At 41.0% G+C, this 15,172-nt stretch overlaps 2 protein-coding genes across 3 annotated transcripts in view; one reads left to right on the top strand and one right to left on the bottom strand.

The window, feature by feature from the left end:
• Positions 1-15,172, bottom strand: part of KCNIP1 (potassium voltage-gated channel interacting protein 1) — a 575,203-nt gene that overhangs the window by 530,039 nt on the left and 29,992 nt on the right. The window lies entirely within an intron of this gene.
• The window catches only part of LCP2 (lymphocyte cytosolic protein 2), a 36,222-nt gene continuing 27,076 nt past the window's right edge, over positions 6,027-15,172 (top strand). The window contains 3 exon segments of the mRNA XM_079965169.1: positions 6,027-6,328; positions 10,641-10,703; positions 11,029-11,075. Coding sequence (XP_079821295.1) covers positions 6,251-6,328; positions 10,641-10,703; positions 11,029-11,075 — 188 coding nt within the window. The 5' untranslated portion in view covers positions 6,027-6,250.

Raw genomic sequence — 15,172 nt, 5'->3', positions numbered from 1 at the left:
GGGAAGTCACTGGCCCTCTTCAGGAATACTCCAAACAAGTTCAGCAAACAGGCTTGCAGAGGTTCTTCATGTGTTTTAGAACCATGGAAAGTCTAGGTTTTAAAATGCGTGGGAGCTTCCACATGAACAGGAGCCCCAACTTCAGACAGTCTTACATGACTTCCAATATGACAAGGATTGAAAACACACTTGTCCCCATGGGCCCCCTGCCTCATGTGTTCACAGAGCTTGGTTAGAGAATGTTTAAAGAGGGTTGCTGGTTCTCAGCTTCAGTTACCCCATTGTAAACTGAATTATAAAACTGAACCAAATCATTGTTCACGACAGTAAAGTCTGGCATATATTGTAATGTCGCAAAAAATATTCACAGAATGACACTAAGCCTTTAAAAAATATATATCATGTTACACACACACACACACACACACACACACACGTAATTTTTAAAGACAGTGATACAAAAAAAGGAAAAAAAATCCCTCACAGCAGATGTTTTGAAAGTGCAGTATGAAGGAAGGAAATCCTTCTGGTCACTTAGTTCTTGTTGCTTCTATTAACTTCCAAACTGAATTACACCCATTTAAACTTTACTGGAAGATTATTGGACCCTCTTGCTGTTTGCTTCTAATATCTTGAACGGCTATTTTCATATTCTAAAGGATCTGCCTCAGCAGAAAAGCAGTCATTTACTTAGTCTTTGGCAAAAGACAATATACTGGGACCTAAATTCAGCACAATAATGTGTAACCTAGGTCAGCCTCTCCTCTGTAGATCAAGATAGAAGATATCTGCAGTTCCCGTTTCACTCTTCTGAGTCTGGCAGGTAAAAGTCCTAAGATGGTCAATTTGCAGTTGATTCATAATTTGTCATGTTAACCAATTAAATGCAAATACAATTGAATGCTATCAAAACTCCAGTATAAATACTTTTCTGAGATGTTGAAAGACATGTGAAATGGCTTGCACAGGTTTTTTAATCACTTTTGATCAGAAGAAATGACCATATTTTATACCTTTTATTCAATGTTAATTGAAGTAGCACAACATAACTAAAATAGTTTTCAAAGTAAGCAAGTGGGTCCATAGTTCCAGCCCCCTAATTAAACTTTACCCACACCAATTAATCAATTAAAATGTCAATTTGATTAACATACCATACCTATTAAAATGAAAAGTTTGCAACCCAAAAGAAATTCATGTGTAACTATGAAGCTGTGCCTTGATGTGCTAAAGGCTAGTTTCTTCCTTCATTTTGACTATCTGGCTGAAAGAGCATCCATCTTCCCAAAGTGCTCTTGCATGTATGTGTTTTCTGCTTCACTGAGCAAATAAAATACTTGCCGATGTTAGTTCAGTTGTAGAACCTCTCAGCATGCAACATCATCGCCCCATAATATTTATGGAGAAAAGGTGTCCGCCATGCATGACACTTTTCCAAAGTTATAGATATTTTTTTCAATCTCATTATGCCTTTGTATCACTCTTCAAGACTTTTAAATATTGAGAGAAATAAGCTTCAGTAAGGACATTAACCTTGTGTTCGAAGTTGCATTCTCAGAGTCAACCTGAAATAAGAGATTCCAAAGTGACTTTTCATCTTTCATGGGCAGTACTGTAGAAATGCTGAGCAGAACTCATCCTTTTATAGAATTTAACACCAGAGAATGCCATTGATGCAGCTATACAGCACAGAATCTAATCCAGTGCACACTGTGCGCATACTGCATGTTTCGTAAGTCTTTAGGTTACTGTCTTGCCAGAAAATGGCTTGCATTGGCACAGATGCAGCAGCAGCATATGCTGAGTGAGGCAAGCATGGCAAGACCTCCAGCTATGCTAATGTAACAGCTTACCTCTCTGTCAGGCAGCTGGTAATAATACACTACTAAATAATTTTGTAGCCCACATTTCACCAATACAGAAAAATAAAGCAATCATAAAACAATTAAAAATGATTCAAATTAAGTCAAGAACAAAAAGCAGAAAAATTAACACCACAAACCAACAGCGACAATGTAAGCTAGCAGCTGAAAATGGGTTGAAAGAAAAGTGCTACTTGCACGCACAGGCACAGTAAGTCCCTTGCCAAGAAGCTGGTGGCAGAGGGATGCAGAAGTAGAATAATCATAGTACAATGTTCTTGGATCAAAACAGGCCACAACTTTTATTTATTACAAATGTATGTAGGCTTTGGCTTTGGCATTGTGTATCCTGAATGATCCAGGATGATGGATGATGACCATTGGAGGTTGATTGTGAGATAAGGTTGCCCTATGACATACATCAAATAGAAGCAACTCATCAGGACCGCCACCTTGGGGAGTGCTATGGGCCTCAACCCCCATCTGGGTGTAGGGACAGAAGCACCTCCTCGAGGATACTTTTAACAAGATACCCCCATTTCCTTGGAGGAGGAAGGCAGACACTTAAATCACACTCCCTCCACCACTGATGAAGGATCCAACCCAATGCCTTATCTGCCCAAAGTTGTGACAACTGCTGAGATAGGCAAAAAAAAAAAAAAAACTCAGACAGGCCCAATTTGCCTGGAGGAGAAATTCCTTCCTGATCCCAAATCCAGTGACCTAAACTTTCATAGCAAGGACATACAGTAAACCATGCTAACGAGGTGGGAGAGAGACTAACTGGCAACCGAACGGTGGAGGTGGGCCTGAATATATCCCCAGGGAGCAACAGAGTCCCAGTCAGCGCTGCCTCTGGGCCTGCTTGTGATTGATCAGTGGGTGAAAAATTCAAATCCCAGTTGCCGGTGGGAGAAGACTTGACGTTCCCTGCCAGCTGTTGAGATAGCTGCTGGCAATGGGGGGGGGGGTTTGTGTGGAGCCACAACTGCTGCTTCATATTGCATGCTGAGCGGAACATGCCCACAGCACACTAGAACAGCAGGTGCTAAATTCACAGCCTATGGAAACACAAGTTCTGTGGCAGCAACTGAGAAGGGTTTGCTTCTTATGAAGTCAAATCTAATCACACACTCTAGGGAGGTTCATTTGGGGCGCTCATTACAATTCCTGTATAGTTTTAGGGAACAATAGATCAAAGTCAGTATCTGAAGAAAGGTTGGAAAATGCAATGGGTACAGAACTGCAGTCATATTGATTTAGTCCTTAAACAGCTACACGGGTTACTAGAATATTCTGAGGTCCATTTAAGGACCAAAGCAATATGACTGGAGTTCTGTACCTATTGCATTTTCCAACCTTTCTTCATGGGCAGCCCCTGATAGAGCACATTGCAGTAGTCGAATCTCAAGATTATTAAAGCATGGGTGACAATGGTCATGCCTCTGTATTCCAGCAGAGGGTGCTGTTATAATACTGTCAAATAATGGTTAAAAGCATCCTGAGGTTATTTAATTATTCAGGAAAAGGTCTGTATACAGAAGTACTCTAGAAAGGCATTTTCCCTTCCAAACAGTCCACTAAGTCCCTCATTACTATTACATCCACTTTGTCTGGAGTGGACTGATCTTAAGTTTATTTGTCTAGCTCAGGGGTGGTGAAGCCGAAGCTTACCCCACCAATCCACTATAGATTGCCCAACAGCCCTGTGACTTCTTAATTTTGACCTTGGCTCAACCCACCACTGTGCTGGGTCTATCTGAATTCAGAGTTAACTTCCAGAGTCTTTCTCACAAATTAGTATAGCTGCAAGGCAGCAGAGGTCTAAGGTAAGTTTTCCTTCTCCTAGATGGGCTACCTCCCTAGCTTAACAAGCCCCAGCTGCCCCTCATTTCCCAGTACAGCACATGCAGAAACCACTTTATTGACTGTTCAACTCACTGCCCAATCTGCCAGAGCCTGTCTTCACATGCAGGGGGTAAACAAGTCCCTAACTCATTGAGGGGTTAAGACCTACTAGCTACCCTCATCTGGCTTAGCCAGACAGTCAAAGCTGTCTCCCAGGATGTGGCTGCTGTCAGATGCTGACAGCTTCTAGGAGCTGCATGTGAGAACTGAGTGCTGAATGCCATTATGCTTTGGTCATCTTTGGGACATCTTTGGGAAAAGAAACAACTAAGGAGTAAATCCTACACACATCCAGACTGTAGTCCCTAAGACAGTGTTAGCTTACATTGTCGCTGCTTCTGCCAAATGTATTGCTCTGCTTTCCTTTGGAGCACATCAGTAAGGCCAAGTGGGGGGTCTTGTCGTAGGAACAGCCCAGAACCTCCATACACACTGCCCAGGCTTGAGACCCAAGGAGGTCACTTCATTTTGACTTCATCCCTGGAGGCACATTCCATTTTCTCTCAAGAGAAGTGGATGGCAACAACTTGGCTAGAACTTGGGATAAGTGCAAATTTCAAAGGCATGCTGTGTTTTGGTTCATGTATTGTTTCAGAAAGCATAAATTTAGCAAGTTTGCCTTTAAATGTAAAGTGAATTGAGTTTCTCCACCATCCCAACTTTCTAGAAAGTGTGGTTAGGATTGCCAGCCTAGTGTGCTAAATGCTATGGCTAATAGCATTGTTCACTGACTTGACCAGCAAAGGATTTCCCACTGAAATTATGGTCTGAGGCACAAGCTATATGTAACAGTAAAGGTAAAGGTAAAGGGACCCCTGACCATTAGGTCCAGTCGTGGCCGACTCTGGGGTTGCAGCGCTCATCTCGCTTTATTGGCCAAGGGAGCTTTTTGATTGGCCAAGTACAGTTTCCAGGTCATGTGGCCAGCATGACTAAGCCACTTCTGGCAAACCAGAGCAGTGCACGGAAACGCCGTTTACCTTCCCGCCGGAGCAGTACCTATTTATCTACTTGCACTTTGATGTGCTTTCGAACTGCTAGGTTGGCAGGACATATGTAACAGTAGATGTCTTCAAATGTGGGTTATTCTGTCCTCAATCACAAGCAGGGACGGAGCTACCTGCCCCGGCACCCAGAGCAGCGCGGGGGTGGGGCTAGCTGCCCGCGGGGATGGGGCTAGCCGCCCACATGGCAAGCATCCCTAGCCGCCTTCTGCCCGCATGGCGAGCATGGGGGGGCGCTGCTAGCCACCTGAGCAGCCCTAGTGGCCCGCCGCCCATGCAGCAAGCATGGGGGGGTGCAACGATGTCACCTGCCCTCACTGCTGACACCCAGTGCACACCGCACTCCCCGCACCTGCCTTCCTCCACCAGTGATCACAAGGAGTAAGGTGACTGTACTTGTATGCATTCTTACATAGAACTAAGCCCCAGTGTGTCTCCCTAGCACACGTTTTTCAGACTGCAATGTTTGAAAAGCCAAAGGGATGCATAGGTTAGGGATACTATCCTCATACTCTAAGTTCCGCTCACTCCGCACTTTGGTTCTAACACCTAGAACAAGGCCTTTTAACATCAAACATATCTATCCTACTCCTAGTTCAAATTATGAACAAATTCAGTATGTGAATGCAAATAATTGAACTTTGCTGCCTTCTTGTGGTAATACGGAGAATTTGCTGTCAATCCTTTCTTTATAGAACTGAGTAAGCCTTACCTTCACCATTTTGGGGATAATGACATAGGCTGAGGCCTGGTCTAAAGACAAAGCAGAACAAGATGATAGAATCTTGATTTGGTAGAGTGGGCTGTACCATTTCAGTCTGTATGGATGCACCTCACATTTCTAATGTTCCCCCATATTAATGTTCCCCCACATTAAAGCTCTCTACAGAAAATGAAAACAAAAAATATGACGGGGGTGGGAGGGAGATTTGGCTTAGTGTTCTCTCTACTGTGCTAATTTCTCTTTGCTGCAACTATGTTTCTAAGTAGAGCATTCGAAAATATAATCCCTGCTTGTAATGTGGGGGGTATTACCACCTCTACCAGCTCAGAACTTTGCCATCGCATTCTTTTTAATGTGTGTAGACCCAGACATCAGTGACCACTAGCTTTGCTTCACATTGGACAGGGGGGAAAGTTTCCTGGGTCATATCATTTCTTCCTTGTCACTGTAAACCCTTCTTTTGCAATGGTAGGATTGAGCCCCGTGGTTCCTTGTTTACGTATTTATATTCAGAAAAAGGAAGTGGTGGAGTTGACTAACTAGCTGACGGGTTTTCTGAGAAAGAAAAGAAACCGTTTGGTTCACACCGGAAGCTGTTGCTCTGAGCAGTTTATTTGCAGCACAGTTTTGAAGAAAGAAAAAAACTTGGGAATTTACCAGTCTGGGTCACTGTGTGGGATGAGTCCTGTTCTTGGATCACTCGCAAGATAGGCATTAACAGGCTTGTAACTGGCTAGGCAAGAAGAAGAGAAATGGATTCACGAAACACTCCCTATCGCTCAGAAGTGGCCCGCTGGTCTCCAGATGAGTTAGCAAACTACTTCAAGAGGGTAAGTTTGATTTCAGTTTTGCTGCTCTAACTTTATGCTACAAAAAAATATTTTTGTTACATGTATGACATGATCACTTTATATGAATCCTTGAGAAGTCATTTCTGATAGACTTTATGCCTCCTTCTGAATGTGATGGAACTTGTTAGAAACTTCCTAATTCACTTTTCTGAAAGGAAAGGATCCTGTCTCAACCCATCCCTATCCTTTCTCTTCACTGAACTGGGATTCTAACTTCTGTTCTGTGAATAAAAACTGAGTTCCATTTATAGAATGGGCCTTCCTCCTCACACCCCTTGCAACCCAAAAGTCCACTTCTGATGGTTGGAGGACCCTTCAAAACAGCATGACATGTGGCACAAGAACAGGAGGGAAGGAATCACAGAAAGCCAGGAGATCCCCCCTTGTGTGAGCAAAACTGCCGTCTGCACATGTAACCATACCTTCTGAGCCAGGCTATTGTCAGTCCCTAACTTGTCACGTCTTCTCTGCCTTGTGTATCAAATATGGATTTATAAGCTCCCTGACAAAGGACTGTGGCCCTTCAGAACTCTATATAGAACCTAGCATGTAGTTGGAGAGAAATGAATGTTGTTTAAACAATTAGGAACACTAGTGATTCATTGGGCACTCTGGTCCAATATATGAGCACATCAGTCGCAGGTTGTCCACCCATTCCAGTGGCAAGATACTAGCAACGAAACAACACAAAGGCCTGTCCTCCATCATTTGTCAAAGAAGGTTTCACCCTGATTTTACTTTAAGTGAGAGAGAAGCTTCACATCAGGGCATGAGGAGCCCAGAGGATGAGTGAGCTGCCTCCATGATGTTTGCAGCCTGGGGATGAGGCTAAAATGCTGGGGAACCTTTGCTGTGAAGGTGTATTTCCAAAGAACCTAGAAGATACATTTTTATTTCTACATATTTATTTATCTCATAAATCCTCATATTTATTTTCATACAATTTAGCTCCAAAGTTCAGAGAATTTCAAAACTCTGAATGTATTTGTAAATGGCTACAATCTCTGCTACTTTCACTTCAGTTAGCTATGAAGTTCTGTGTGTTTCCATAGGCAAATTGCGTATCTCTCAGCCTAGCTTACATCACAGGGTGCTGCTGCAACAATCAATAAACTCAAATGCATGCCATGGGGGAATGGGATAAAATATTAAATTTACATAAGCAATCTAGGAACTTGTAACTTTCTTTGCAAAGTATAAGGTTTGTTTTCCTTTGAATACTTCCACAGTAGTTCACATTTTGGCAGTGTTCAAATTGCAGGGGAAGAAGTCTATAGCTTAGTAATTGCTTTAGAAAGCCGTAGAGAGGTTTTCTGATCCAGAGTTCTTCCTTGCTTTGCTTACTCAGACTGCCAAATATCCAGCAGGGTCTATCTACCTACCTGCTTGGCACGATCCCCCCCACCCCCAATACATTTGTTTTGATCAGACACTCCCTCCAGTCAATCCACCCCACTGCTACCTTTCAGGCCCCCATCTGCCTTGAAGTCTATGTATACTGCCTGGAATAAGTTTCCAGCACAGCCTTTTTAATTTTCCTGAAACTTAGGTCCTTTCCACAACAAGCACTGCTATTCTGCAATCAACTGAGAATGAAATTAAAACAGTGATTCTGTATGGCATTTAACACTGTGCTATAATCACATTAGGACCCAGCAATACCCATTACCAAGACTGAGGCTTACATGACCCAGGTGTTTTCCAAAAGGAATCTTGCAGAATCCACTCCATGTATCAGATATTTGGCTCACACTCTATTAACATTGATGCTGGGCAAAACTTAGCATTTGTCCCACAATAAATAGTTTCCTTTCTCCAAGTTTTAGCCATTCATGAGCAACACCCCCTATTCTGCCAAGTATGAAAAATGATCATCTGGCTCCAGAGACACAATTCTATTTTGCCCTGAAATCTCCTGTGAGCTCCAGCTTTGATACAGGAGTTGCCAAAAAGGAGTTAGAGCAAGGATTCCTCTCCCAATACTGTTTCCCTGCACTGGCCCTAGCATCACCTCCCTGCTTTGCATCTCTCCCTCTCCCTTTTGCCTTTCACTGCTTCCTCTCCCTACTGGACTCCACAAAATAATAATAATAATAATAATAATAATAATAATAATAATAATAATAATTTATACCCCACCCTGGCTAAAATGGAAACAAGATTATTTATCTGATAATCCAGCAAAATATCCTGGAATACTATTGAATGGAAGGGAGTCATACTAAAAAGAGCCATCAGGAATCTCTTAGTATCATGCCATATCAATCTCTTAGTATCTGCTGGCGAACGGCAGAACATCTGCCATGAAAGAAATGCATAGTGTTTGCTGCCCCCTTTGCAATTTGACTACCCAGAATGGAGGACATGAAAACAAAGAACAAAGTCTTGAAAATCCCTTTCTGGAATTAACAAAGGGTCAGAAATACAGGTTCCAGCCTTGGGGTACTCTTGTAAATTAACTTAACCACAGTGTGTAGAGACAGCCTATAGCAGTGTTTTTGCTGTTCGAAAGGGAATTGGGTTGATTAGTGAAGAAAGTAATCCACTGTTAATCGTTGCTGTCCTGTACCATCCAATCTGTATTCCATGCATATGCTTTGGGTTGGGGAGTTTCTATTGGATGAAGCCAGAATTTCCTTTTTGAGACTAAATCTCACAAGCACAAATGAGAAGACAGTTACTTACTGCTGCCAGGGATTTTTATTTTGCAGTTACTGAAGTGGGGAATGATTTAAGACCAAATTCTATGTGAAAGTAATGATATGATTAGCAATAATGTTTAAAAGAACAAATACCAGGCATGAGGGGGTGAAGGTATCAGTATCAAAGCACATAGGGAGGGACAGTTTTAAACCTTCTCCTTACCAGCGGCAATCTCAGGATTTTATGGGGAGGAATAACATTTCAATTGGCACCAGTGGAGATATTGTTATACTTTCTCCCCTTCCTCCAACCTTTCTGCTCTTAATTGCCACTGCTGGGAGCCATTTTCTCAAATATGATGTCAGGCTATCATTACTTTGGGTGCAAAATTTATTTACTTTGGGTGCAAAATTTAAGTTGTGCTTAAGATTCTCTAGTATGTTCTTAGGCCCAAATTGCTAATTTACACAGGATTACAGTCTACATGAAATGTCCAGTAGTTTATGGACAGACTATGAACAGGGTAGACTTATTTTTCTGAGTTAAAACAGATTCTGAAATCAAAGTTTAAGCTTCAAGAATCACTAGTTCTTCAGCTAATAATAAAAGGGAAAGACCAGATAACCTTCCCAAACCATTCTCCCATAAACTGATAGGCTTACACCAGCCTCTCAAATGCAACACTGCAGACTTTCTACACAAAATGGCTGCCTGCCTCTCTAACTGTTGAAATTATAGAAAATGAGAAAAGTCTAGAAAATTGTGGCTGCTGCCTTAGCTATAACCGTAAGTGACCTGTGACAAATTCTAAAACTACATTCATTTTGATAAGGAACTGAGTAGATTCTTTGCTCTGTTGTATCTTTCGGACAAACCTATTGTCTTAGGAAGGAAATGCAATTCACTAGATTTCGTTTGTGAATTACTACTGCATGGCAACAGTGCATTTTATCCTCAAAGTAGAGAAAAGGTTTCTTCTTAAAACTACAAGAGTACTCCAGTTTGGAGTCAGCCATTTCATATACCACAGTTATTGTGAATTGTTTTACTTGAACCCTTAAAATGATAGGAAAAGCTCTCTTTAATTTAAATTGCTGAATATGTTAATAGAAGATAAGTAAACACTGCCATCTAAATTTTCAGGAAGATAGGATTAGATGGGAGGGATTTTTGTTGCTTTGTAATTTGTGAGGATTTTTACATCAGTGTACATGTCAATCTGCATTTTATTGAATTAACCTGTTACACAAGGGACAGAACTTGGGGAAATATTTTTGTTAATATACCTTTATCTTTGTGCATTTTATGATCTCAACGCCTTTAGTAACATTATTCCTGTTGAAATTTAAGTTTTTTTCCATTCTAATTTCAGCAGGCTGAAAAGCTCTGACAAATTGTGCCCTTATAAACTATATACTAGCTCTGCTAAAGTAAGTCCAGCTGAAATAAATGAGTTTAGTGATGAATTTGTCTAAGGATGTAATCCTATGTACACAGAGGAATTCCAGAAGTGCCTATGTTAATGAGACTTAATTCTGAGTAAGCATGCATAATAGTCAGCTATGGTTATACAGAGACCTATTTGATATAAATGTATTCTTTATTAAAATGATCAAGTTTTCCTGAATATGTGTCTTTTCATCAGCAGCTAAACTTCAAGGACTGTGAGAAAGTTGCAAGGAAATACAACATAACTGGACAAAGATTTCTGGTAAGTTTTTCTATAAAATTACATTTTCAAAAATGGTCATTCCTTTGGATTAAAAGGAGAGGATTACTAGCTAAGTGGAAATGGTGTGGTTGCATAGGAAGAGAGATATGGATGAATTATTAAGAAAAGTGGTGAAAAGGTGTGGAAGTTTTGGTTACTCTGTGGTGCATTGTATCTGTCACATTTAAGCAGATTGTCAAGTTTTAAATACCACTTCTATGTAACTACAGCACTTTTAGTTTTATTTTATAATAATCAAAACTACAGTGACCAAAACGTGTTGTACAGGCACCATTATAACATACTGCATGTGTTTCTGTTTCAGAATATGTCTGAAAATGATATTCAGAAGTTTCCAAAGCTAAGAATGCCGTAAGTAAATCAGATGATATAATCAGATTCTAAGGTGGATGTGGAAAATGGGTACAAAGTTACTGTATGGTATGGAGAAGACAGATAAAATCTGTTCACCTCGGCTTTCATCAAATGCATTTTCTTGGGGCCAATCCTGTTCATGCAACAGGGTGAAACAACTAAAGGGTAGTGGGGATAGATGAACTGAAGCAGGGCAATAAGATTTTTAAAAGTGTCCTCCTTAGTGTGAGTGCATCATTTTGACTGCTTCAGGCAGCAAAATGTATTGAACTAGTGCTGCCTTTTCTAAAAGAAATATTAAAGACATTGGTCTGGATCCAGACTTAGTTGCAGTTAGCTCCCACTGAGACCAATGTTTGTGAGGTCTGTGCAAACGATGCCAGAAGTGCCACGTGGATGCCGCAAACAAATTGCATTCAAGCCTGTCGGAGGGGATGTACATTTTGGGGTAGGGGAATTACATCCGTACGTGTGGTAGACCTGTACAAAGGTGAACATGTTTGGGTGTTCAGAGAAATCAAAGAAATAAAAGGGCAGAATGCTATTAAACAACCCAAGCTGGCATTATTCAACCTTTATTCAGGAGATAATATGGACCTGCATTATAAACACATTGGACAGTTATTGCTAGCAGCAAGACTAACGATAGCCAATTATTGAAAACTTTTGGAGGGTGCCATGCTGACTTCATGGTACTGTACAAGAAAATCTGGCAACTAGTGTTAACAGAGAAGCTAACCAATCAAATAAAAATACCAAAGGGAATAAAAACAAGAGATACCTTTTCAGGTACCCATTTCATACATACACAGCTGCAGGAAAGAGGGCAGGACACACACACACACCCTCACACTATAGAATTTTTGGGCTGATATGATTGTATACTGTAACCAATGTTGTCAGACAACTGGAAGCATAAGGCTGTGAGATTTGAGTCTCTAGGGGTGAGATCCCATTTTTCGTATCTTTTATATGGTTTGGTAATTGTAAAATTTAAAGAATTGTATGCATAAGGAGCACACATCCTACAATAAACAACCATCTGGAAGCACTCTTACATACTTTATGTAAGTAGTCTACAGAATACATATTTGCTGTATTTCAAGGAATTTGCTTTCAGGACAAAGAATGTGTCATCAAATCCCTTTAATCATTTAGAAGTATCTTGATACTTCAGTACATCAGACTTCCTCAAACACAGAAGTCCTAAATCTTACATCTATCTCTCCCACACACTGGCCTTATGAGTCCTTTAATACATATGTACTGAATCTGTCCATCCTTTAAGATCAGCTGTTATGGCCCTCTTGTGTAAGCTATTCTGAGGCATGACTGATGGTAACACCAAGATAACTTTCCTGGTGGAATTCCCTGACCCAAGAAGCTAGGTTATCTTCCTCTATTTCAGTTTCGACAGAAACTGAAAATGTTAATTTTTAAACATGCATTTGATTCAGTTGGTTAACGTATTGGTTGTAAGAGATGCTCGTTGTGTTCTTGTATTCTGCTGCTGTTTTTAGGTTGATCATTTGTATTGTAATCATTTGATGACTGTTTTTTATATTTGTAAGCCGTGAGCAACTCCTTTGTGGAAGGGAAAAGCGAAATATAGAAGTTTTAAATACATAATAAATGAAATAAATGTATTAGAACTACTATGTAAAGTGAAGACATATCCTCCCCACCCAACCCAGCCTTTCATCCAATGTGATTCTGTGTTGCTTCCTCATGCGTAGATTTAGGGTTTGCATCTGTTTGTGTTTCCATTTAGTTTGCATACTCTACATAACATTATCCCCAAGCCCCCCCTGTAAATTTAGATTTTCCTGGTGCAGGGATAATCTGATAAATTGGGGAAAATCAGGCTATAAACCCCTCCACTCATGGTCACAGACCATTTGTTTTTGAGTTTTTGGGTGGGTGAATTGTCACTTGCTGCTTTATGTGCTCACTACTTCCTTGATATTTTCATTTATTTTCTGGTTGCCTTACTTACTTTATGCTTTTGCCTATGGACTACCCTGGTCTTTTTCAAATGTGGAGAGCGGGGAGTAGATTAACAGTTAAATGATGCTAAAATGTGGACAAGCCCTTATTCTCAGGAAAGCTAGCTGATCTGCTTCAGTTGCATTAGCTTGGAAGATTTTTCAAGAGAAGATCCAATTGTAAGAAAAGCATCCCAAATCCTAAAATGTTTCCAGCCTGAAAGTTGTGTTATAGCTGGTACCTTCTTCAGTGGAAGCTGTACTTCAGTTTTCAGTGAAACTGAGAATACTCAGTTTGTTCTACAAATGTGGCCTGATGTCTGGCAAATGTTGCCAGTAGGAACTGGGAAACAAATACTTAAGAACATAAGGAGAGCCTGCTGGATCAGGCTAATGACCCATCTAGTCCAGCATCCTGTTTTCACAGTGACCAACCAGACAGGAGGAGAATTAGAAAGTGGTGGGAAGGACCTTCAGTCCTTGAGACTGTTTCATTTGAGCAAGACCTACTGGGCAGCAGTTGCTGGGGGCCACTAGGCCCGTGCTGCTTTGGTTTCTTTGAATAAAGACTTAACTGCATTGACACCATGTTTTTTTATTGCTGACCTACGCTTGACTCTGGCTACTGCCAAACGGAAATCACACAACATTTGTCATTATAAAGCATATCAGGTTTTTAAATAAAGTTAATAGCAGCTGCTTAATTTTATATGATTGTATAAATTTGATAAGGGGACTGGCTTGTTGGCATTGCCAAACACAATCCAGTCCAACCAGCATTCCCCACAGCTTTAAGACAGCCATCACAGAAGCAGCTCAAGAGACAGTAGGCTTCTTGGTTCACTTGGAGGTATCTGAGCAGAGGCTGGGTGGCCCTTTTGTCAGGGTTGCTGTATTTGCACATCCTGTAGATTCTGCACTGAGCAGGAATTGATTTTCAAGATCCCTTCCAAATCTGTAATTCTGTTACCCAGACTCTCTAAGACTCTTGCTTCCCAGTGAGCTCTGCCCTTTTAATATCACTGAAGCCCAGAGAGTGACTTCTGGCTGGGAGCTAATGGGCAAAGGAGCTTGAGTTTCATTTGTCAAGAGATGTTGGTAGCATTTTTGGTGTAAATGCCAAATTACATTGGTCAATTTTTTTATTCATACTGGCCAGTGCTTGTTTGGTATATGGTTGATAGCTGGCTTTCTGTCAAGCAGGACCTGAGACTGGCCAGATTTCCACCCTTGTGGAAGCAGGATGGAGTGGGTGCTTTGATTTTCCCCCTTTCCTACTTGTGGTTTCTGGGGTTTTGTTGGTAGTGGTGTTAGCAACTTAGCCTTTAAAGTTCATCCATCCTGTGCTTCTTCTTTCTCATGCTAGTAGGTGTCTGTTTTGTTTGCAATGGATCTATTGTGCCATGGAGGGGAAAAATAGCACGTGATGTCTAGGACTTTTTCCATTGTCACCTTCAATGTAACGAACATCCATCTCCACTAGCTCTCAGAAAGCATTGCAAAGCCCACTTATCTTGGGCACCGTTGCTGTCGATGTTGCCATTTATATTTGAGGTTGTTCTCTTTTTTCATTTTAGTTGTTAGTTTTAGATAGCAATTAAATCTGTATTATTTGCCAACTGTCCTAAATAATTGGTAGGCAGGCAGACAAGCAGGGAGCTAGAACTGTGCAGCACAAGAAGAGACTGGGAGGGACTCTGATGCCCCAAGACCAGAAGTCTCTACAGAAATCTATTCAATAAGATCTCACATAGTGAATAATTTGGCATGTTCCACATAAAAGTAGAGAGACTTATTGTTCTTAATATCCATAACTTCAAGACAGAACTGCCAGCAAAGCCTTATGATGCCCTGCCCTGATTTCACTTTCCACATCCCAAATAAAGGTTTATATATATATATAAATAATAATAATACAGTGGTACCTCAGGTTAAGAACTTAATTCGTTCTGAAGGTCCATTCTTAACCTGAAACTGTTCTTAACCTGAAGCACCACTTTAGCTAATGGGGTCTCCCGCTGCTGCTGCACCGCCAGAGCACGATTTCTGTTCTCATCCTGAAGCAAAGTTCTTAACCTGAGGTACTACTTCTGGGTTTGCGGAGTCTGT

This window comes from Podarcis cretensis (genome assembly GCF_951804945.1).
Source record: "Podarcis cretensis genome assembly, chromosome: 2".
Lineage (NCBI taxonomy): Eukaryota > Metazoa > Chordata > Lepidosauria > Squamata > Lacertidae > Podarcis > Podarcis cretensis.
The sequence above is the reverse complement of the archived record's forward strand: the minus strand, read 5'-3'. Positions and strand labels throughout refer to the sequence as shown.